Source organism: Mustelus asterias, chromosome 6 (assembly GCF_964213995.1).
Source record: "Mustelus asterias chromosome 6, sMusAst1.hap1.1, whole genome shotgun sequence".
Taxonomy (NCBI): Eukaryota; Metazoa; Chordata; class Chondrichthyes; order Carcharhiniformes; family Triakidae; genus Mustelus; species Mustelus asterias.
In genome coordinates, this window is record NC_135806.1 from 25,305,341 (window position 1) to 25,331,157 (window position 25,817).

The 25,817-nt window shown below is 42.8% G+C and overlaps 1 protein-coding gene across 3 annotated transcripts in view; it reads right to left on the reverse strand.

Annotated features, from left to right (window-relative positions):
• zdhhc21 (zDHHC palmitoyltransferase 21) overlaps positions 1-25,817 on the reverse strand; it is a 109,962-nt gene that overhangs the window by 38,048 nt on the left and 46,097 nt on the right. For all 3 annotated transcript variants that reach the window (XM_078215346.1, XM_078215347.1, XM_078215345.1), the window contains one exon: positions 10,825-10,936. In XM_078215346.1, the coding sequence (XP_078071472.1) occupies positions 10,825-10,936 (112 nt within the window). The remainder of the gene's footprint in view (positions 1-10,824; positions 10,937-25,817) is intronic.

Sequence of the window (25,817 nt, forward strand, 5' to 3'; positions counted from 1 at the left end):
CAAGGATACCTTCAGCTTCTCCCATGCCAATCAAATGCCTTTCTCTCCCTGAAGCCCCAATTTGCCCCTTCTGCTGTGGTGGCCTTTCTCCCTCCAAGTAGTCTCTCCACCCTCCTCTAGGGCTGACATTCAACCTGTCCCCTGTTATTGAGTGATAGCCACAGGGGTTCCTATCTGCACTTTCCTGTCGTTGCTATTCCACCCCAGCTGCTAACCAGCCTGTCAATTTGGCTGGCTGTCAGGTGGCAATCCAAAGAAACAAGTGAGATTGAGTTCCCGCCATGACATTTGCCAGGATCTCTGTGGCCAAACCTCACCAGGTTCTTTGTCTGTTTTTGGGCTCTTCCTGCACCCTCCCTCTTTGTAAGTACTGGGGGAAAAGAATTTATCAAAGACCCAAACCTCAAATTATTTCCTCATATTAATTCCTCTGAACATGCAAATAGAAGGTGACAAGAATGACATGAATTATGTGTGACCTTTTAAAGAAGTTTAAGATTTATTTATTAGTGTGACAGCAATGAAGTTACTGTGAAAATCCCCTAGTCGCTACACTCTGATGCCTGTTCGGGTACACTGAGGGAGAATTTAGCATGGCCAATGCACCTAACCAGCACATCTTTCGGACAGTGGGAGGAAACCAGAGCATCCAGAGGAAACCCACACAGACACAAGGAGAACATACTGACTCCACACAGACAGTGACCCAAGCCGGGAATCGAACCCGGGTCCCTGGCATTGCGAGGCAGCAATGCTGACCACTGTGTCACCTAGACAACAGACTAAATTAAGAGCGCAGAAGATAGAGGAGGAAAAAAATGAATTTTCCTTGTAATGTGCACAAGTATAAATACCCAAGGGCTCTCTCGACTTTAAGGCAAAGAGATCAGAAACAAGGTGAGAGTGGAGAAAAGAAGCTGCAAGCAAACAGGAAAAGTGAGCTCCAAAACAATCTCTGCAAAAGAAAGTAATGTTCTGAAAATACAATGGGAATGTGGAACATCAAAGACTTTTTCAAGGGTTTAAATGTTTGGTTATTTTCTGAATGTTATTTATATGATTATGCAGTTGGCTCAGAAATAAAAATTGTAATTACTTTTTAAAAAATGAATTCACTAGCTGTAATTGATTGAAATTGGTCATTAATTTGGTTGCTCTTCACTTGACACTCAGCCTGTATTTCAGCAAATCAGTATCTTCAAATTAATTATTTGAGCTTTTGAAAGAAGTGACACATTTCTATGCAGAGCAGATTTAATGTAACCTCAAATGAGCAAGGCTATTGTTACACCACCATATATTTTAGGTTGCTAACATGCTTTTGTGCAGAATTTGTTTATTATTCATTCATGGGACATGGGCGTCACTGGCTGGCCAAAATTTATTGCCCATCCCTAGTTGCCCTTGGACGGCAGTCGAGAGTCAACCACATTGCTGTGGTTCTGGAGTCACATGCAGGCCAGAGCTGGTAATGACAACAGATTTCCTTCCCTAAAGGGGATTAGTGAACCAGATGGGTTTTTCTGACAATTGACAATGGTTTCATGGTCATCAGTAGATTCTTAATTCCAGATATTTTTTATTGAATTCAAACTCCACCATCTGCCATGGTGGGATTCGGACACAGGTCCCCAGAACATTAGCTGAGTTTCTGGATTAATAGTCTAGTGACAATACCACTAGGAAAACTGAATACTCAACAAAACAAAAAGAAAATGCTAGAAACTGCGTTTACAAGGGGAAAAGATTGAAAATTGATTTCTGACAAATAAACTATATCCAAAGCATTAAGTCCTAAATTGTCTCTTTTCAAATACTGACAGGCTAACTGTGTTTTGTCATCATCTCTCTTTGTAACAATGAATAATATAAAATAAATTGGGTTATGTTTTCCCATAAACACTGAATATGTACCTGAACTTTCACTGCTACAAATGTTTTCTTAAGCTGCCCTTTCACCATGGAAGTTTCTTGCTAAAGATTTATAAAGATAATTACAGTTATTTTCTCTGAGGCTGAACAGATCATACAATTTTTAAATGACACAGAACGATGCCACCCAGCTCGTTAGGTTTATAGCAGCTCTTGTTCAACAATCTAATCGTTCTCATTCTCCCTCTCTATCCTTGTAGCTCTGAAAGTTTATTTCCTTCAAAAGCCCATCCAATTTCCTTTTGAAATCATTCATCATCTCTGCTTTTACCAGCCCCCATTCCAAGCCATTACCATTCTTCTTCACATTCCCCTGGAATCTCTTGTCCAAAATCTGTGCCCTCTAGGCCCTGTACCATCAGCTAATGGAAACATGTCTTCTTTGTCTACTTTACATAGACCTGTCATAATCGTGCACACTTCTATCAGGTTTCCCTTCAATCTCATTCTCCCAAGGAGAACAACCCCAGTATCAACAACTTAACATTATTGCTGAAATCCTTCATCTATGGAACCGTTCTGGCAAGTTTCCTCTGCGTTATTGCTCTGATCCTCATGTTCTTCCTAATACGTGGGTTTCCTCCGGGTGCTCCGGTTTCCTCCCACAGTCCAAAGATGTGCGGGTTAGGTTGATTGGCCAGGTTAAAAATTGCCCCTGAGATTCGTAGGTTAGCGGGTAAATATGTGGGGGTAGGGCCTGGGTGGGATTGTGGTCGGTGCAGACTCGATGGGCCGAATGGCCTCCTTCTGCACTGTAGGGTTTCTATGTTTCTATGTATGTGGTGATCAGAGCTAGACATAATGCTTTACTTTTGAACTAACCAGAGATTTATAAAGGTTCAGCATAACCTCCATGAGGATGTAAGTAATGGAAACAAATATGGGCCATTTGACTCCTTAATCCTGCTCTGCCATGGAATATGATCATGGCTGATCTGATTGTGGAACTCCACCTTCCTGCCTACCCTCCATAACAGATGACTCCTCTTGTTGATGAAAAATCTGTCTAACTCGGCCTTGAAGATGTTCAATGTCCCAGCCTCTACTGCTCTCTATGGAAGAGAATTTCAAATACTAACAACTCTCAGAGAAATAAAATCTCCTCATCTCAATCTTAAATTGGAGACATATATTTGTAAACTGTGTCACCAATTCTCAGTTCCATCCCAGCATGTCCCCTTTCAAGCCCCTTCAGAATCTTAGATCAGTTTTCATTCTTCAAAACGCCAATGAATATGGACCCACCCCCTGGTCAACCTTTGCCCATAAAAACCTAGCCTTAACTGTTCATCTTAAAAATCAGCCTAGTGAATGTTCTCTAAATTACTTTCATTGCAAGTATGTCCCCCCTTAAGTAAATGATGAACTCCAGGGATGAGATGAGAATTACTGCCCTTGACATCAAGGCATTTGACTGAGTGCGGCATCAAGAAACCCGAGCAAAACTAAAGTCGTAGAAATCGGGGGGAAAGCTTTCTACTGTTTGGAAGCATTCCTGGCATAAAGGAAGATGTTTGTGGTTGTTGGAAGCCAATTATCACAGTCCCAGGTAATTGCTGCAGGTGTTCCTCAGGGTAGTGCCCTAGGCCCAACCACCTTCAACTGCTTCATCGATTACCTTCTCTCCATCATAAGGTTAGGAGTGAGGATGTTTGCAGATGACTGCACAATTATCAGAACCATTCACAACTCCTCAGCTACTGAAGCAATCCCCATTCACATGCAGCAGGACCAGATATTCAGGCTTAGGTAATAACTGGCTAGTAAGCACACAAATACCAGGTAACGACCGTCTCCAAAAGGAGGGAATCTAACCTTGAAATTCAATGGCATTGCCATCACTGAGTTTCCCACTATCAACATCCTGGCTGTTACCATTGATCAGAAACTGAACTGAACTAGCCATATAAACAATGTGGCTACAAGAGTCAGTCAGAGGTTGGGAAATCTGCAGAGGGCATGAAGTGGGAGATTTCTAAACAGTTAATAAGATTTTTAGACAAAATGCATAAGGCACTGACAGGACTACCAGTAAAGAGTTAAACGATTCTTGAAATAAGTTAATAAGCTAAAGAGAATAGTTTGCACACATGTGAATGCTATAAGATAATTAAACAAGTAATTATGATTTTAAAACATGTATGCGAATATTTTAATGCATTTTAAGTATTGTATGAATCATTGTTTACTTCAGCCGAAAGCAGGTTACCATCCCATCTGAGGTCAATGGAGCTTTGCATGGTCCGCACCCACCCCACTACAATTCCCATGGTGGGCGGGACAGGAAAATTCCCCACTGTGTGTTCAACTCTATGGTCTTATTTATCCCATGTCAATTAGCTGTTGGCTCATGTTGTAATCCAGAGATTACTAGGTTTGTGGTTCAGCTTTTTAAATTGGCTTCTAGCTGCTCATACTCCTTAGCTGAACCTCTCTCTTCGTCCTACCAATGATGTTGGTACATACGTGGACCATGAAAACTGGACTCTTTCCCTTCCACTCCAAGTTCCTCTCCAGCCCCATGGATATGTCCTTAACGCTGGCACTGGCTAGTAACACAGCCTTTGAGACAATCTATTCCCCTAAATATACTGTCCTCCAATACTGCTAGTTTTCCTTTTTAAATCACCCAACTTGAATGGTCACCCTGGACCACGGTGCTGTGATCAGTTTGCTCATCTTTCATGGAGTACCTGCTCTCGTCTACTCAAGCTGAAAGTACATTGAACCTTTGTTGGGCAAATATAGAGGCTGAGGTTTCTCTACTGCTACCTTTTGGACCTCCGTGCCTGCCTCACTTGCAGTGAAAAACCCTCCTGTCCCAAGCCACAAATTTGAAGTGAAAAGGTATGAATGCCTCCTGAAACAAAATTTTTCAGGAGATCTTCAAAGGAGAACCTTCTTCTTTCAGGAGAACCTTCAAAGATCTAGACCTGAACTGTCAGGATGCTCTATCCTGGTAAAGGTCACATATACATTATCTCTGGAATAATCTTTTAACCTAATCCCATTTAGAACTGCAGTTTAGTCTATAATACCCCTTCATATCATAAACTTCATTTCTATGTGAGAGTTTGTTTTTAAAATAATGTCCAAGTATCAAAACTCTAATCATCATGCATGTATTATGATAATGTATTCTACAGTAGCAGGTTAAATGCTATCCCTCTCACCAACTTTTACAGATGCACCATAGAAAGCATCCTTTCTGATTGTATCACAGCTTGGTAAGGCTCCTGTTCTGACCAAGACCACAAGAAACTACAATAAGGTTGTGAACAAAGCCCAGTTCATCACACAAACCTGCCTCCCACCCATTGACATTATCTACACTTCCTGCTGCCTCAGAAAAGCAGCCAGCATAATCAAGGACCCCACGCACCCCGGACATACTCTCTTCCAACTTCTTCCATCGGGAAATGATACAAAGGTCTGAGGTCACATACCAACCGACTCAAGAAGCTTCTTCCCTGTTGCCATCAGAGTTTTGAATGAAACTACCTTATATTAAGTTGATCTTTCTCTACACCCTAGATATGACTGTAACATTACATTCTGCACCCTCTCCTTCTCTATGAACGGTATGCTTTGTCTGTATAGCGCACAAGAAACAATACTTTCTGCTGTATACATGTGACAACTAATAAATCAAATAAAATATAAATAGAAGATTGCATGGCCTTAAAAAAAAGGATCTTCTTTCTTTGAGCTGAAAATATGAGGAATACAGCCAGAAAGTAAAACAAATATTGCCTTTATTTCATCTGCAGGGTTTAGCATTATAGACACAAAGACTGAGGTAATGTCATTGGATGCTACCTGTCTTCACAAATAACTGTTGCTTGTGGTTACAGTAGAATTATATTAGATTATATTAAATTACCTAGAAACTACAGCAAAGATATAATGGTTTTTATGCTCCACACCAGCCTCTTCTACTCCTTTCTCCATTGTATTTATCTAGTTTTTCCTTAAATGTATCTACACTGATCACTTCAGCTACTCTCTATAGCAGCAAATTCCACATTCATAGATCTCTCTCAGCAAAGCAACTTCACCCGAATTCCCTACTGGATTTGTTAGTGACCATCTTGTAATTGTGGACCCTGGTTTTGGTCTCCCCTACAATAAGAAACAGCGCTCTGCCTACCCACCAAACACTTTCAATAACCTTAAACACCTTTATTGGGTGGCCCCTCAGCCTTCTCCTTTCCAGAGAAAAGGGACCAAAGTTGTCCACCCTCACTTGATAGTCCCAGCATCATCTTTGTTGTTTTTTTGTGTCTTCCCCAGCACTTACGCATCCCTTTAAATAATGTGGAGACCAGTGAAGATTCTATACAATTTAATATAAATTTGCCTTTTAATTCTATCCCTCAACTAATGAACCAAGTACTTTGTTTATTTTTTTTTAATGGTCTTATTAACCTTTCACTAGTTTTATTGATTTGTTTATTTGTATCCCCAGATGATTATCAGATTTTATTCAAATTCCACACTTAAAATCTCATTTTCCGTTTAAACAGCATGAGGCATTTTAATCTTCCTATCAAAATGCATTACCAATTCCAGAGTCAAAATGGTTGACAACAGCGGTATAATTATCAATCCTTTTATACTTCCTATCTGTTGCCTTAACTATTGTTAATCACCACTCTCTGTTTTCAAGTTTTATAATGTGGAGATGCTGGCGTTGGACTGGGGTAAACACAGTAAGAAGTCTAACAACACCAGGTTAAAGTCCAACAGGTTTATTTGGTAGCAAAAGCCACTAGCTTTCGGAACAGACTGTTCCGTGTTGTCGTGGTGTTGTTAGACTTCTTTCAAGTTTTATAACCAGTTTGCTATCCATTGTGCCACTTGTTCCCTGACTCCACATGCCCCTTGTCTTAAGTCCACTATATGGTACCTTACTGAATGCATTTAAAAATTTAAATTTAAAATTTATATCTCGTAAAATTACACCTCGCATATCATAGAACATAGAACAGTACAGGCCCTTCAGCCCACGATGTTGTGCCGAACCTTTTCCGAAACCAGGATCAAGCTATTCCACTCCCTATCATTCTGGTGTGCTCCATGTGCCTATCCAATAACCGCTTGAAAGTTCCTCAAGTGTCTGACTCCACTATCACAGCAGGCAGTCCATTCCACACCCCAACCACTCTCTGAGTAAAGAACATACCTCGTACATCCCTCCTATATCTTCCACCACGAACCTTATAGTTATGCCCCCTAGTAACAGCTACATCCACCCAAGGAAATAGTCTCTGAACGTCCATTCTATCTATCCCCCTCATCATCTTATAAACCTCTATTAAGTCGCCTCTCAACCTCCTCCGCTCTAAAGAAAAAAGCCCTAGCTCCCTCAACCTTTCCTCATAAGACCTACCCTCCAAACCAGGCAGCATCCTGGTAAATCTCCTTTGCACTCTTTCCAGTGCTTCCACATCCTTCTTATAGTGAGGTGACCAGAGCTGCACACAATATTCCAAATGTGGTCTTACCAAGGTCCTGTACGGTTGCAGCATAACCCCACGGCTCTTAAACTCAATCTCCCTGTTAATAAACGCTAACACACTATAGGCCTTCTTCACGGCTCTATCCACTTGAGTGGCAACCTTCAGAGATCTGTGGATATGAACCCAAAATCCTCTGTTCCTCCACATTCCTCAGAACCCTACCTTTGACCCTGTAATCCGCATTCAAATTTGTCCTACCAAAATGAATCACCTCGCACTTATCAGGGTTAAACTCCATCTGCCATTTTTCAGCCCAGCTCTGCATCCTATCAATGTCTCTTTGCAGCCTACAACAGCCCTCCACATCATCCACTACTCCACCAATCTTGGTGTCATCTGCAAATTTACTGATCCACCCTTCAGCCCCTTCCTCCAAGTCATTTATAAAAATCACAAATAGCAGAGGACCCAGCACTGATCCTTGTGGTACACCTCTGGTAACTGGTCTCCAGTCTGAAAATTTTCCATCCACCACCACCCTTTGTCTTCTATGAGATATGATATGGAGATGCCGGCGTTGAACTGGGGTAAATACAGTAAGAGTTTTAACAACACCAGGTTAAAGTCCAACAGGTTTATTTGGTAGCAAATACCATTAGCTTTCAGAGCGCTGCTTTTACTCCACTCCATCTGACGAAGGAGCAGCGGTCCGAAAGCTAATGGTATTTGCTACCAAATAAACCTGTTGGTCTTTAACCTGGTGTTGTTAAAACTCTTTCTATGAGATAGCCAGTTACTTATCCAATCGGCCAAATTTCCCTCTATCCCACACCTCCTTACTTCCTTCATGAGCCGACCATGGGGGACCTTATCAAACGCCTTACTAAAATCCATGTATATGACATCAACTGCTCTACCTTCATCGACACACTTAGTTACCTCCTCAAAAAATTCAATCAAATTTGTGAGGCAAGACTTACCGTTCACGAATCCATGTTGACTATCCCGGATGAAGCTGCATCTTTCTAAATGGTCGTAAATCCTATCCCTCAGGACTTTTTCCATTAACTTGCCGACCACCGAAGTAAGACTAACCGGCCTATAATTACCAGGGTCATTCCTATTTCCTTTCTTGAACAGAGGAACAACATTCGCCGCTCTCCAGTCCTCTGGCACCATCCCCGAGGACCCAAAGATCAAAGCCAAAGGCTCTACAATCTCATCCCTTGCCTCCCAAAGAATCCTAGGATATATCTCATCTGGCCCAGGGGACTTATCGACCTTCAAGTTTTTCAAAATTGCTAATACATCTTCCCTCAGAACATCCACCTCCTCCAGCCTATCAGCCTGTATCACACTCTCATCCTCAAAAACATGGCCCCTCTCCTTGGTGAACACTGAAGAAAAGTATTCATTCATCGCCTCTCCTATCTCTTCTGACTCCATGTACAAGTTCCCACTACTGTCCTTGACCGGCCCTAACCTCACCCTGGTCATTCTTTTATTCCTCACATAAGAGTAAAAGGCCTTGGGGTTTTCCTTGATCCGACCCGCCAAGGACTTCTCATGTCCCCTCCTAGCTCTCCTAAGCCCTTTTTTCAGCTCATTCCTTGCTAACTTGTAACCCTCAATGGACCCAACTGAACCTTGTTTTCTCATCCTTACATACGCTTTCTTCTTCCTCTTGACAAGACATTCAACCTCTTTTGTGAACCATGGTTCCCTCACTCGACCATTTCCTCCCTGCCTGACAGGGACATACCTATCAAGGACAGGCAATATTTGTTCCTTGAACAAGCTCCACTTTTCATTTGTGCCTTTCCCTGACAGTTTCTGTTCCCATCTTATGCTCCCTAATTCTTGCCTAATCGCATCATAATTACCACTCCCCCAATTATAAACCTTGTCCTGGCCCTATCCCTCTCCATTGCAATAACGAAAGACACCGAAAGTCACCCATGACAACTACCTATGACCTCCACACCTATCCATAATCTGCTTAGCAATTTCTTCCTCCACATCTCTATTACTATTTGGGGGCCTATAGACAACTCCTAACAACGTGACCACTCCTTTCCTATTTCTAACTTCAGCCCATATTACCTCAGTAGGCAGATCCCCCTCGAACTGCCTTTCTGCAGCCGTTAAACTATCCTTGATTAACAATGCTACTCCACCACCTCTTTTACCACCTTCCCTACTCTTACTGAAGCATCTATCCCCCGGAACTTCCAACAACCATTCCTGCCCCTGTTCTAACCATGTCTCCATAATGGCCACAACATCGTAGTCCCAAGTACCAATCCATGCTCACCTACTTTATTTCGGATGCTCCTTGCATTGAAATAGACACACTTCAACCCACCTTCCTGTCTGCCGGTACACTCCTGCGACCGTGATATCTTCCTCAGTACCTCACTACGCCCAACACTGACTTCTGGACTACAGCTCCTTTTCCTATCCCCCTGACAAATTAGTTTAAACCCCCCTGAAGAGCCGTAGCAAATTTCCCTCCCAGGATATTGGTGCCCCTCTGGTTCAGATGTACAAGTTTCAAGTATCATTTCAAACATTGTACAAGTTCAACAGTTTTCCAATGCAGTCTACTTTTTTTACACTTCCTATCTGTTGCCTTAATTACCGTTAATCACCACTCTCTCTTTTCAGGTTTTATAACCAACTTGCTATCCATTGTGCCACTTGTTCCATAACTCCACATGCCCCTTTCTTAAGTCCACGAAATGATACCTGAATGACTGAATGCATTTCGAAAGTCTGTGCATATTCCATGCACTGCATTACCCTGGTCTGTTCTTTCAGTTATTTTTTCAAAGAATTCAATAAGGTTGGTCAAACATGACTAGACATTTTGAAATCCATGCCAGCTAATCTTTATTATTCATTAGGTTTAAAATGTTTTTCTATTACATATCTGAGTAAATATTTCATTATGAATCTTCCCACCAACATTGAGCTCTACAGCTCCAGTTACTACTGTGTTCAGTAGGGCAGAATACATAGCTGAGGGGATCAAAGCCTCTTTGGCATTTTGCCAGTATTAGGAATCAGTGCTTTTAGGTTAGTTGTGTCACAAAGTTCTCTTTACTCTGCGTCAACAATTTATGGATGTGGCATTTTAAATTTCTACTCTACCCAATCTTATCATCTGAGCAAAATCACTAAATGGTAAACAGTTTTGGTCTTTGGAGTCTTTACCCTGAAAAGCTGGGTGAAGACCATCTCTGTACAGTTAACTTGGGTTGGGGTCTGAGCGATTGCATTCCTTGTGTGTACTGCATCCATTTTCAAAATATGTAGTTGCTCTCCGTATCAAACCTTACACCAAGTATCAAATAGACCATGTAATGTATGTGTCTATTTGTTATACATATTTTTCAATGTCAGGATTAAAAGCTTAAAAGAAGCTTACCATGGACAATGGTGATCCATTTTTCTAACACAGTGCCCACACCGACTGCAATGGTGAGATCGCTTTGGTCTCAACTTGTTGCATTTATTACATGTTTCCCAGTGTTGTCTTTCTGGAACAACAAACAGATATGAAATTTTTAAAATTCTAATGATCAACTACTAAAACCGATCATTTCCTCATTAATTACATTTTCAAGGATCGCAAATGCTTAGCCAAAGGAAAAATATTCATTTACCAACAATGACAGCTGTTATTATTACATTCAAACATTAGGGAATGGCATGACACACCATATTTTTAAAAGTTAGTATCTCATGGATTGTTTGAAACAATACCTTCACAAAATATGAAAAAACTGTGGTCGCTTGACCAAAATTAACTTGAGATAATACATTTTATTCCAAGGATCTGCCAGGTCAGGGGCAAGTCAATCTGGGACAAGCAGCACAAACAGCAACGTCACCAATTAAGAAGTTCAGAATCTTGCCTAACAACCAGTCAACTCAGGTGGGGAGAGATGGGCTAATTTGTTACACCTGAAATAACACATCTCAGAAACTCTTCCCACCCAAAGGATTAATTTAAAACATGTTTTTTTTTCTTGTTATTTGGTTATTCTAAGTACATGCATTGTCCCTAGAACTCACCTTTTGTTGTGCGCAAATGCCTACGAAACATGCGTCTTTTGCGATTCATGGACCACAAGTTATCTTAGGCTACACCCCCTTTTTAGTTTTCTGAAAAACCTGTTACTTTCTTTTTGATTGCACTTCAGCTCCATGCTCCTGATCTTTGGGCATCAGGGCAGAAGAGTATCGGGAAGAAAGGATGGCCTCCTCGTGGGCCTGTTCTAGGGCCTAGCCAAGCAGGCCACTAACAAATCCGGGCAGTGAGCAGTCAAGGGGGCCGTCCGTCCTGGGCTTCTGCCCCTCTCTTCCACACTATGTCCACTGGCAGGTATCCCTGGAAAGGGAGAATGTGATGTCTGCTTGTACCATCGAGGTACTTCATGCCTGCTGGGCATCGCGGGGACTGGGCTGTTTGATCAACCCCTTCAATCACAGTTTGTTTTGATGTTTTCAGTATCCTTTGTGATTCTGTTTTAGTTTGATGCATCCTCTCTTTTAAGGAGCTGCATTTTAATTTATTCCCCAATTTGTCGATTTAGTTTATTTGGTCACCCAAGAAGAAGCACACAGCTCAACAGCTCTGATGTCTTCAAGCTTTTTATCCACTGTTACAACCAGGATGGGGAGCAGTGTGCGGATTATCTAGCCCTGCTATTCCACATTAATTTAATTTACTCATCAAAATGCCTGTTCGAGGGAGTGAGCGCTTTCATTGCATTTACATTTCAGGCGTTGTGTTAATAAATGTTTATCTTTTCTTTTGCTTTAAACCCATCAGGAATCCTGCTTCGAGTCTGTTCTTTAAAGTTAAAACACTCAAAACGTCTAAAACACTCCCTCTAAAATATACATCTTGTTGTGGTTAACCAAGAGATGAGGGGGGAGGGGAGGGGAGAGGAAAAGTTATACCACCCCTCGACATCCATTGAGCTTCTTGAGTGTTCTTGCAGCTACACTCATCCAGGCAACTGGAGAGTATTCCATGACATTTCTGACTTGTACCTTAGAGCTGATGGATTTGATTTGAGAAGTCAGGACGTAAGTTACCTGCCACAGAATTCACAGCCTATGGCCTGCTCCTGTCATCACAGTATTTGTGTGGTTTGTCCAGTGAGGTTTCTGGTCAATTCTGGTCAGGATGCTGATGGTGAGGATTCAGCAATGGGAATGCTGTTAAGGGGAAATGATAAAATAGCTGCCATCCTGAGAGAGGACAACAGACCAAGCAAGTCTCTTGGAGCAGTGCCTCAGTAACCCTGGTAACTGGTTAAATGACAGGTTGCTGAAGTGCTATGACTCACTGGTTTTAGTAGTAGAAAACAGAGTCATGACAACAGAAATCTGAGATTCTAAGGCAGCTGTCAAAGATTGAATGAAGCTGCATTACGAATATGTAATTTCATGATTTATTAATTTAGTCTGAGGATTGACCATTTTTCATGTAAGATACAGTAATGTAGGAGTATCTGGTTTGAGAAGCTGGTAAACAGAAGTAATTGCAATTGAAAGGCTGTTCTATGTTGATTTAATAAGGTCAGAGATGGAAGTGGAAAATCACTAAACAATATTTTATTATTTAACACATTAGTGTATGACTAATTATAAGTCACAGGAATATAAACAATGAATACATGGGTTTTTTTTAACAACTTGAAGTGGAATGTATATACACACTATGAGTACTGGAGCACATGTATGCTTCTTAATCTAGACTTGTCAAAGCGCGGCTCCTGGGCCACAAGAAGCCCCTCATTGTGGTCCCCGGATCAAATGTTGAAGAAGACGGTTAGAGATGGGTCAGTGAATTTGCAGATTTCTGAAGGGGACTGTTACCCAATCATGCTCTGTTTCTCCCCCATGTTTGCTGCTGATAGGTTCATGGGAGAGAAATAAGCTGTGATTAGAGGAGCAGTGAACACCAGGAACTGAGAATACGTGAAGATGGGGAAAGAGAGAGAGACTCGGAGCATGTTTTTCCATGGCTCAGGCTGCTTTCTTCCTGGCTCCGGCCCCTTTCCCTCAGCTCCAGCCATGTCCCTCCTGCCTCTTTGCACTCCTGTATGATTTCAAGAAGAAATTGGGGCTAAAGGGACCAAGAGATATGGTGGGTGGGGGAGGGGGAGGAGGAGGGGATGGAGGCAGGATCAGGATATTGAATTTGATGATCAACCATGATCAAAATGAATGGTGGAGCAGGCCCGAAAGGCCGAATGGCCTACTCCTGCTTCTATTTTCTATGTTTCTATGTTTTCTCCCAGTAGGTACAGGTGTTTGGGTACCACTAGGCCTCAGGCCTCACTACAAGTCCCAGCAAGTTGTTTCTTTTCACATACCAGCTTTTTAAATATATTCATGTTCAATGTTGAGTCAAACTCTAAGTTGTGACATCTTTACCTATGGTGACAACGGAATGACGACAACTGCCTCAATTAAGGGATTTAAATTATCCATATGGTTTCCCAAAGCAAGGAGGATTTTTAAGAATTGGAGATAGTTAGATTAAATTTGTTTTGGTTGGGTTTTATCTGTGTGACTTCCTGCAGTTGAAGAAGATGAAATCTGCCTGGAAGCGGCTTTTTATTCAAGTGAGAGAGAACCTGCCAGGAGCTGTAGACCAGTCGCAGAAGGCGACCTGAAATCAAGAGGGGTTTCCAATTTTGAGAAAGCAGTAAGGCCCAAGCTGGAGCTGGGATCCAGGATCATGAGGAATTGGGGGCAAATTGGAGGGTTGCCTAGCTGGATGTTTTTGGAAGGACCCCAATGAACCTCATACTTCAGAGAATAACAGGAAGATGGAGGAGAATCAAAGTGAATCCCTGAAAGCTGTGGCACATCTTGGGGTTGATTCTCCAGCCCGCTGCACTGCTCAAGTAGCGCAGCAGGCCAGGAGACATCAGTGGCGGCCATTTCTCGGGCTTCCTGCTGGGCGTCACGACCTCCGCGAGTCTCTGGCACTAAGATTTCCAGCTTCATCAGCTCCGCGCCGCAAATCGGCATGGAACTGATTTCAATATGGAAATCACTCTTTACATTTGATTAGTGGGCCAGGCACTGAATTCTCCAGGTCCTCTACCATCACACCCTCCAGCCAGGAGTGATTCACTCCAGCAGGATTTACTCCTGCTCCCTACTAATGGTGAACAGGCCACCTGACCCCACTGGAGGAAAGAGAGGCCATTGAGACCATGCAAGAGGTCAGGGATAAAGGGGTATGCTCCTTGGGCAGTTCCAGCCTGGCCCCATGGCAGTGCCCAAGGGGTAAACTGGCACTGCCCACCAGGCACCAAGCAGTGCTCAGGGAATAGTGCTGGGGGGGGGGGGGGGGGGGGGGGGTGGGGACTACTGGGGGGGGGTGGTGATTGGTGGGAGTAGGGCGGACTGCTGCCACTCTGTATTGGGAGGATTAGGAGAGGGAGGGAGGAAGCGATCAGGGCTGACCATCTGGGTGGGGGGTGGAGGGTGGTCCATGGGTGGTGGATTGGGAGGGGGGGAACATAGGGGTTGGCCTGGGGAAGTCAGGGAGGCTAGCAACCTGGAAAGGGAGGGTTGGTCGGAGGGCCAGCAATGGGGGGGTTGCAGTACTGGCCAGCAACCAGGCTGGCCAGCAATCTGGAGGCCAGCAGTTCGGCAGATCGGCGCATATGCAGTGGCCTGCTCAGCGCTATGCTGCTGGCCTCTCAAGCGAGAATAGGCCCAGCTCACAGATTTCCAGAGTGAATCACACTGAGGCACTCTGTGATGTTCAAAGTGTCGGAGGTTCATTCTGGAAATCATGCTAAAAAACCAGCAGGATTTACTCCCATTTTCCCGCACATTGGGGAATTGAGTTTTTTTGGGAGATTCCCAGTCCTTGACTTGGTCCCAGGAGAAGTAAAAGAACCATCAAAATCCAATAAATATATAGGGACTCTAGAAAGAAATATTGAATGAGGTGTGTCCTGTTGAGATATTTGGGTTTAGAGTACAAGTCTTTACAAAATACAGTATTAGGTTAGTAATACCTTTCTTTTAAAACTTTTGTTCGGTAATTTTTTTTTGTGAAATCTTGTGGCACAATTCTTTCAATGAATAAGAACATAAGAACAAGGAGAAGGAGTAGGCCATCTGGCCCCTCGAGCTTACTCCGCCAGTCAATGAGATCATGGCTGGTCTTTTCGTGGACTCAGCTCCACTTACCTGCCCGCTCACCATAACTCTTAATTCCTTTACTGTTTAAAAATCTATCTATCTTTGCCTTAAAAACATTCAACGAGGTAGCCTCAACTGCTTCACTGGGCAGGGAAGTCCACAGATTCACAATCCTTTGGGTGAAGAAGTTCCTCTTCAACTCAGTCCTAAATCTGCTCCCCCTTATTTTGAGGCTATGCCCTCTAGTTCCGGTTTCACCTGCCAACAACCTCCCTGCTTCTATCTTATCTTTTCCCTTCATAATTTTATATGTTTCTAAACGATCCCCTTTATTCTTCTAAATTCCAATCAGTATAGTCCCAGTCCACTTGAATTTCCTTTTCAATGATACTAGTCTCTACTGAGATCGTAACAGCTCTGACATTGGTCTCTGAAGCATGATGGTGTCCATGGGTGTGTGGTTAGTACAGTAAGGAGTCTAACAACACCAGGTTAAAGTCCAACAGGTTTATTTGGTAGCAAACACCACTAGCTTTCGGAGCACTGCTCCTTCGTCAGGTGAGTGGGAGTTCTGTTCACAAACAGGGCATATAAAGACACAAACTCAATTTAGAGAATAATGAATAATGATTGGAGTGCGAGTCTTTACAGCTAATCAAGTCTTAAAGGTACAGACAATGTGAGTGGAGAGAGCATTAGCACAGGTTAAAGAGATGTGTATTGTCTCCAGACAATATGGAGCACTTCAGCGGTCACGGGCATTCGGCCTCTGATATTTGGGTAAGCATTCTCCAAGGCGGCCTTCACAACACACGACAGCGCAGAGTCGCTGAGCAGAGACTGATAGCCAGGTTCCGCACACGAGGACAGCCTCAACCAGGATCTTGGGTTCATGTCACACTATCTGTAACTCCCACAACTTGCCTGGACTTGCAAAGTCTCACTGGCTGTCCTGTCTGGAGACAATACACATCTCTTTAACCTGTGAACAGAACTCCCACTCACCTGACGAAGGAGCAACGCTCCGAAAGCTAGAGGCGTTTGCTACCAAATAAACCTGTTGGACTTTAACCTGGTGTTGTTAGACTCCTTACTGTGTTTACCCCAGTCCAACGCCGGCATCTCCACATCATGTGTGGTTAGTGACAGGCATTGACAAATGATCTTTATCGATTGCAGTCTGCTCCTTCTACCGGCTACATCCTGCCATATTGGGAAGGATGGGCTCCACAGTCTGCACAAAGCCCTCTACCAAATTGGTGGTAGTTTCCTGCTTACTATTGAACAATGCACCAAGCATTTGGGAGTGTATGCAAATCAGGCTTCTTCTCCAGCCTGCATCAAGTTTCCTCACTCAGAATTCATGTGTGACCTCACCTTCCAGTGAGTTGGCATCTGTGGTGTCCTTGCCTTCGAGCTCCTCCACACATGTGCTTGGTGTCTCACCACATGAAACTCTCTCCTCTACCCCATTTTCTAACAGTTTCAGTCATGGAAACTGTTTCTTACCACTCACAAAGTGATGTAGAAATCTATAAACTGCTTCTTCAAAAGACCACAGATGTCCACTCAACTGAAATTTTATAGACTGAGATCAATAAATTTTTGTTAAGCAAGGGTATCAGGATTATATTACAAAGGACGATAATTGGAGCTGAAATACAGATCAGCAATAATCTAGTGGGTGGCACAGTGGCTAGCACTACTGCCTCACAGCACCAGGGACCCGGGTTCAATTCCCGGCTTGGACCACTGTCTGGGTGGAGTTCGCACATTCTCCCCGTATCTGCGTGGGTTTCCTCCGGGTGCTCCGGTTTCCTCCCACAGTACAAAGATGCGCAGATTTGGTGGATTGGCAATGCTAAATTGGCCCTTAGTGTCAGGGGACTAGCAGGGTAAGTACATGGGGTTATGGGGATAGGGCCTGGGTGGGATTGTGGTCGGTGCAGACTCGATGGGCCAAAAGGCCTTCTTCTATGCTGTAGGGATTCTATGCTTTTATCATTCTATGACCTAGCTGAATGTTGGAACTAATTCAAGGGCCCAAGTGACTGATATCTGTTCTTATGTAATAAGGAATAACAATGATGCATTGAATCACTTCAAGCTTGTGCTTTGGTGCAATGTAAGTTGTTATATCGTATGAAACAACATTTTTTTGAACCACCAGCATTAATAAATTCAAGTTACGCCAATAAAATCCGAGTGGCACCGACTCCTGCAGTAGGTTACCTTGCTTCCCATCACAGTTGGTGTGAAAACCAGAGGAATGAAAAATATTTATACCATTTAAAAATTAAATGCTATCTCATCATCTCTGAGCCTGGTTTTGGAACGATAGACTGAAAATGGTGCAATCTCATGATCCCAGAACAGCAAAAACATTGACAACCAGTTAATCATGGTTCTGATGGTGTTGCTTAAATGGGAGAAATAATGGCCAGAACCCACTACTACAGTGCCTTTAATGATGAAGGGAACCAACGAGTTAGCAGTATGGGTCTCATTTTAATCCAACTGTGAAACAGTGAACACTCTCAGTACTGCTGTAGAACTAACAGTCTAGATTATGTTCAAGCTGATAATCGCTGAATCAGTGTCAAAGGTGACAATTGTGCCAATGAAGATAAATTATTGCATGTTCTGCAAAACATTAAATGATCCAGTGTTGCAAATCACATTCTTTCCTACACTTGTTTACCAATGCACTCTTATATCCAAGAAGTAATTAATTTGGTATATTTTTAAAGGCAAGTTCTGCTTTCGGTAGACTGCGTTCCACTGTATGGGAACGTCGAGGAATCAGCCCAGCAACAAAACTGAAGGTCTACAGCGCCGTGGTACTCACTACCCTCCTGTATGCCTGTGAAACGTGGACTGTGTATCAAAGGCATGCAAGACAGCTCAATCATTTCCACATGACTTGTCTTCGCAGAATATTACGCATCAGATGGCAAGACAAAGTACCAGACACTGAAGTTCTCTCTAGAGCAAGTCTACCATCAGTCCGCACACTGCTGATGAGAGCACAGACCCAGTGGGCAGGTCATGTCATCCGTATGCTGGACGAGCGCATACCCAAGCAGCTCCTTTTTGGGGAACTCTCTGCTGGAAGATGCTCGCATGGAGGGCAGAAGAAACATTACAAAGACACACTCAAGGCCTCCCTGAAGTCGCTTGACATAGAGACGACCACCTGGGAAACGCTGGCACAAAACCGCCCTACCTGGCGCTGCCTCATCCACAAGGGCTGTCAAGCTTATGAAGCAAGGTGCAATGCTGAAGCACAACTTAAGCACGAGCTGCGCAAGTCCAGAGCCACCAGCGCAACAACTACAGCGCCTACACAAGTTTGCCCAATATGTGCCAGGACATTCCATGCCGGAATTGGCCTGATCAGTCATCTTCGGACACACCGCATCCAGCCTCATAATGACTAAGGGTGTCGAGGTCCTCATCGATGACGATGGACGAACAACAATTTGGTATCTAAGACTCCAGCCTTTAAGGTGTTTACAACCATGTGGACTTTACTCTGCCTTAAGTCCATGTGCTCTTTCACGTTAGTTGCTTTCAAATTTCTTTGCAGGGAACTCTGCAAATATTAACACATTTGTGGGCAGCCTGTGCCTTAGCTTTTAAAAGGCAAAATAATTTGGGCGGCATGGTGGCATTGTAGTTAGCACCGCTGCCTCACAGCGCCAGGGACCCTGGTTCGATTCTCAGCTTGGGTGACAGTTTGCACATTCTCCTCGTGTCTGCGAGGGGTTCCTCCAGGTGCTCCGGTTTCCTCCCACAGTCCAAAGTTGTGTGGGTTAGGTTGATTGGCCATGCTAACTTGCCCCTTAGTGTCAAGGGGCAAATACATGGGGCTACGGGGATAGAGTCTGGGTGGGATTGTGGTCGGTGCAGACCCAATGGGCCGAATAGCCTCCTTCTGCACTGTCGGATTCTATGATTCTATGACAAAAAGGCAGTGTGAAATACTTAACAAATATATCTATTTCATATTTAGCAACAGAAATAATGGTCGGAATTCTCCAGCCGTTCACGCTGGCGGATTCTCTGATCCCACTGGCAGCGCATCGCCGCCCACGGGTTTCCCACCAGCACGGTTTAAGTTTAAGTATTAATGTCACAAGTAGGCTTACATTGCAATGGAGCTATTGTGATAAACCCCTGGTTGCCACATTCCGGTGCCTGTTCGGGTACACTGAGGGAGAGTTTAGCACGGCCAATACACCTAACCAGCACGTCCTTTGGGCTGTGGGAGGGAGCCAGAGCACCCGGAGGAAACTCACGCAGACACGGGGAGAACGTGCAGTCTCCACACAGACAGTGACCCAAGCCGGGAATCAAACCCAGGTCCCTGGCACTGTGAGGCAGTAGTGCTAACCACTGTGCCAGCGTGCTGCCCTCACGGGGTGGGGTGTCATCAATGCGAGTTCCCATTGACAGTGGCGGGACCTGAGAATCCTGCCGCAAGCAAACAATGTACCACCTCCCGCTGGTGGGAAACATGCGGCTGGGAGGTCAGAGAATCTCATCCAATATGTCTGTAAGCCAAAATTACAGAAACAAATCAGTGATCTGGCACACTGCAGAAACTACCTGGTATTCACTCAGGTCTGTGGCCCAGTTTGAAAATCAACATTAATCATAAGACCATAGAATGGGATGGAATAAAATCAGAGATCAAGCTGAAACATTTCCAGTCCACAAGCATGTCATACAAACACTGAGATGGAAATTCCTGCAGGGAAAATGGAGAACTGAATGCAAAAAAAAGTAGAATTATTATAAGGTTAAAACATGGCAAATAAGAGAATCAAAGAATTGTTACAGTGCAGGAGGAGGCCATCTGGTCATTGTATCTGCACCAGCTCGTCAAATGAGCAATTCACCGAGTGCCATTCCCCTACCTTCTGTAACACTGCATACTCTTCTGTTTCAGGTAAAAGCATTCCCTTTTGAACGCTTCTGTCCCACTAGTGGGCAGTGCATTCTAAACCTGAACCACATACTGCATAAAAATACAGGGAGCATTCGCAATAAGGTAGATGAATTAACAGTGCAAATAGGGTGAAACAGTTATGATATAGTATACACATGCCTGCGAGGTTAGGAAAGATAGAAACTGAATACCCATTATTTAGAAAGGACAGACAAAAAGGGAAAGGAGGTGGGGTAGCATTGTTAACAAAGATGGAGATCAATTCAATCGTGAAGAAGGATATTGGCTTGGAAAATCACGATGCGCAATATGAATGGATGGACATAAGAAACACCAAAAGGCAGGGAATGTTGTTGGAGGTTGTCAATCAACCCCCAAACAGTAGTGGAGATGTAATCAAAGGTATTAAACAAGAGATGCATGCATTAAGGGTATGACTGTAATCATGGGTGACTTTAATTTACATATAGATTGGACAAACTAAACTAGCAATGGGGAAACCTTATGAAAGGGATTGATGGTTGATAGGCATTGATTGATATTGAAAGGACCCATGCATGAATTACAGCGATTATTCATTCCAGTCTGATGCAAAAATAAAAGAGGAAAGCTGGCTCAACATTGGCTTACAAAATAAATTCAGGACTATATTAAATCCAAAAAGAAGTCATATAAAATTGTCAGAAAAGACAGCAAGACTGGGGATTGGGAGCATTTTAGAATTCAGCAAAAGAGGACAAAAAGTTTGATGAAGAGGGGAAAGAGTATGAGAACAAAATTGCAGGAAACATAGAGACTGACCGTAAAACCTTCTATAAATATGTGAAGAGAAAAAGATGAGTGAAGACAAATGAGCAGTCAGAAGCTGGGGAAATTATAATGGGGAGCAAAGAAATGGCAGAAGAGTTGAACACATACTTTGGTTCTGTCTTCACAAAACAGGGCACAAATAACCACCCAGAAATATTAGGGAACCAAGGGTCTAGTGAGAGGAATTAAAGGAAATCAGGATTAGTAAGAAAGTGGTGCTGAGGAAATTAATGGAGTTAAAAGCTAACAAAGCAACAGGGCCTGATAATCTACATCCCAGACTATTAAAGGAAGTGGCCCTGGAAATATTGGATGCATTGATGGTTATCGTCCAAAATTCTATAGACTCTGGAACAGTTCCTACAGATTGGAAGGTGGCAACGGTAACCCCACTATTTAAAAAGAGAGAGAAAAAAGGGAGAATTACAGACCAGTTAGCCTGACATCAGTAGTAGGGGAGATGCTGGAGCCTATTATAAAAGATGTGATTACATAATATTTGGAAAACATTAACGGGATTGGATAAAGCCAGCATGGGTTTATGAAAGACAAATCATGCTTTATAAATCTACTGGAGATTTTGTAACTTCTAGACTAGATAAAGGAGAGCCAGTGGGTGTGATGTATTTGAACTTCAGTAGGCTTTTGATAAGGTCCCTCATAGTAAGCAAACGTAAAGCACGTGAGATGGGGGTAGTGTATTGGCATGGATCCAGAATAGGTTGACAGACAGGAAACAGAGAATGGGAATAAATGGGTATTTTTCCGAGTGGCAGGCAGTGACTAGTTGGGTACCACAGGGATCAGTGCTTGGGCCCCAGCTGTTCACGATATATTAAATGACCTGGACGAGGGAACCAAATGTAACATTTCCAACTTTACTGACAACATAAAACTGGGCAGATTTCTGACTGGAGGATGCAAGGAGGCTTCAAGATAGACAAGTTGAGTGAGTGGGCAAACACATGGCAGATGCAGTACAACATGAAGTTACACATTTCGGTGTGAAAAAGAGAAAGGAAGAGTATTATTTAAATGGTGATGTACTGGGAAGTGTGAATGTGCAAAGAACCTGGCTATCCTTGTGTACCAGTCAATGAAAGTGGAGAGGCAGGTGCAGCAAGCAATTAGGAAGGCAAATGGTTTGTTACACTATCTGTAACCCCCACAACTTGCCTGGATGTGCAAAATCTCACCAGCTGTCCTGTCTGGAGACAATACACATCTCTTTAACCTGTGCTTAATGCTCCCTCCACTCACACTGTCTGTACCTTTAAGACTTGATTAGCTGTAAAGACTCACATTCCAATCATTATTCATGTAAATTGAGTTTGTGTCTTTGTGCCCTGTTTGTGATCAGAACTCCCACTCACCTGACGAAGGAACAGCCTGTTCCGAAAGCTAGTGGCTTTTGCTACCAAATAAACCTGTTGGACTTTAACCTGATGTTGTTAGACTTCTTACTGGGGAGTCTGGAACCAGGGGACACAGCCTCAGGGTATGGGATAGGCCATTGAGGACTGGAATAAGGAAACTTCTTTTACTTAAAGGGCAGTGGACCTATGGAATTCTCTACTACAGGAGGCTGTAGAGGCCAAGTCACTGAATGTATTCAAGAAAGAGATAGATAATTAATGGCAATGGCATCAAGGGTATGGGGAGAAAGTGGGAATTTGGCTTGCGAATTGATCTCTGGTTGAATCAGTTTATATCGCTAATCCTGGAAACCCACCACAAGGAAACAAATCCTCTGGGGTGATTAGGAAAATTTAGACAAGTCAAAATAATAGGCTCACCAGAATGCCGTTGAATATTTATTGGCTGCATATAGTGACACCATTATTCCTGGCCAGAATGGAGATGATTAGGTAATTTCCCTCATGAATTATATTTTGAAACCTCACCGCTATGTGAGTGCAATTGATTTGACATACATAACTTATATTATGTAACTATCCTCCATTCGCTGCATTGCTGCTGGAGAAATAATCCTGCTCTAATCAGTAGACTTTGCTGTCGTTTTTGAGATTCTTTTTAATAGACTCTATCTGCTGAATGAACACATTGTTTTCCGTAGTGCTCTATTAAAAGAGACTGAGTTCTATAAATAGACTGGTCACTGTAAAATAGACAGCGCCAAGTCCAAACCATAAATCCTGTCCCACCTCCAAATCATTAGCTGAAGCAGCGGTGCCAATTAAGAATACCATGTGCTGTTCTGGGCACCTCACCATGGAAATGATATTAAAACCACAGAAGTTGCAGTGTTGACCCAATCGGATGATGACAGTCCTGTGAGCTTTTCCAATGTTCTCTGTTTTTGTTTCAGATTCCAGCATCCGTAATATTTTGCTTTTACATTAGGATGCCAACAGGAATGGGCCAGGATTTTGACCAAAGTCAATGGACTTTGGCTGCCGCTCCGGAATTTCCATCCTGCCTGTGGTGCACCGGAAAATCCCAATTTTGAGACGAGGCTTAAGATCTGGAACTGTTTCTTTTGGAGCAGAGAAAAGAAATTTAACACAGCATTTTATATGGTGTCGGAGGAAAAATATTTTCTCTGGTTTGAAAGCAAGTGACAAGGGGTCATCAATTTTAAATGATCACGAAGAAAGATTTCCTCCTATCTCTCCATTCTCATACACAACGCTATAGGAACATGGAATATTTTACCAAAAATAAAAGGCATCATATCTTTTAAGGGAAGGATTAATATTTGACTCACATTGAGACATTGGGCTGAGTGGAATTAGTTCTGGATTTCTCTAGCACAGGCACGATGGGGCAAATGGCTCTCTCTTTGTTGTAAACATGTTTGTTGATGTTCCTGCTTATGAGAGCGCACTCAGGTGAACAATTTGGACCCATAACCCAAATAATTGTGCATTAAGCTGCATTCGGCCCTTTGAAGAAATTGGTTCAGGATTAAGATACATACTTTAATCAAAAAATCCTCTTGTCCCATTTGCACTCCTTTCTTCCTAATGTGACTTCAAGTTACTTGGAAGTGTTGCATTTTTAATCATGTTGGTTAACATGTCCAGAAACAGCATTGGACTTCCAAAGTCATAGATGAAGTCATTCCTTCAAGAATGTCTAATTCTGGGTGCAAGGGGGTGGGGCAGTGGGTGACAGAGATGGTTAATTTTCTGTTTTTCTCATTTTGAAAGTGGCTTTTCCCAAAAACCAAAAAGTTATAAACTCTGAGCTGCAAGAATGATCCTAAGGCCCCATGACATATTTAGCCTTGATCCTCCATCATTTATATCCGTAATCCCTACTTGCCTACTCCTGTTACCTGAATTGCAGGTCCACTGAACTTCCAAATGGGTGTGGGTGGTTTAAATAAGCTCCATCATTGAGAATGACGTGTCAATCGAATAAGGCAACAAATTAAAATACCCAGGCTGAATAATTTGAAGCAATGATTTACAGGAAAAAGTATGATTTATAGCTTACATACTTGGTAAGTTCCAAATATCAAATTGAATACAAGAACAACTTTAGCTGGTACAGTAAGTAAAATGGAAACACATACTTTTAAAAACTGTTCGTAATGCAAGAACTTCGCATTCTACTCAAAAACAACTATGCCCCAGTGAACAATTATTTCTCAGTTTCCATGCAGGCAGCATAATGCATCTTTTGGCTTCTTTCCAAAACGAAAAATAAAAATAGTGCACATATTGTAGAACACATCGATAAGGTCAACAAAATACAAACCTTCTAAATAAAGCAACAAGATCATTACTCCGTATAAAGGATGACATGTTTGTAAAATCAGAACAGATTTTACCAATGCAGCAAATACGGTGAAGTAATGTATTGTTTTCTGTGCCTGAGTTTGTGAAGTAAAACCAAGAACAGCTGAGATCTCCTCCCATCTGATGAGTAATTTTTTGATTATTTCTTCCAAGGGTCATATGTTGTAGGAAAGAGCGAGCACAGACATGGTGCCCAAATCACCTTCCTGTGTACAGTGAAGTTCTCTGGTATTATTCACACCAAAGCAAACACCTGCAATCAACTTGTTGACATGGAAAATGAACAGTGCACATTGGGGCTGGGCAATGAATAGGACAAATCGACCAGCAAACACTCTTTACATCTCCAACACAAAGATTTCTATTAGCCAAGAATGGAAATCACTCTTCCCAGTTTGACTACTTGAAATTAGTTCAGCCAGTCTCAGCCTAATGATCATTGCCATCAGACAATACTGAACTAATCTGGTACTAACCTAACAGTCTTTCTCCAAGACCAGAGAACAGCTGGTTTAAGAAATTTAAAGTCATGGAAGCATATAGCGCAGAAGAGGCCCTTCAGCCTGAGTCCGCACCGACACATTATAAACACCTGAACTCCCACCTAATCCCATCTGCCAGCACGTGCCCATAGCCCTGAATGTTATAGAACATAGAACATTACAGCGCAGTACAGGCCCTTCGGCCCTCAATGTTGCGCCG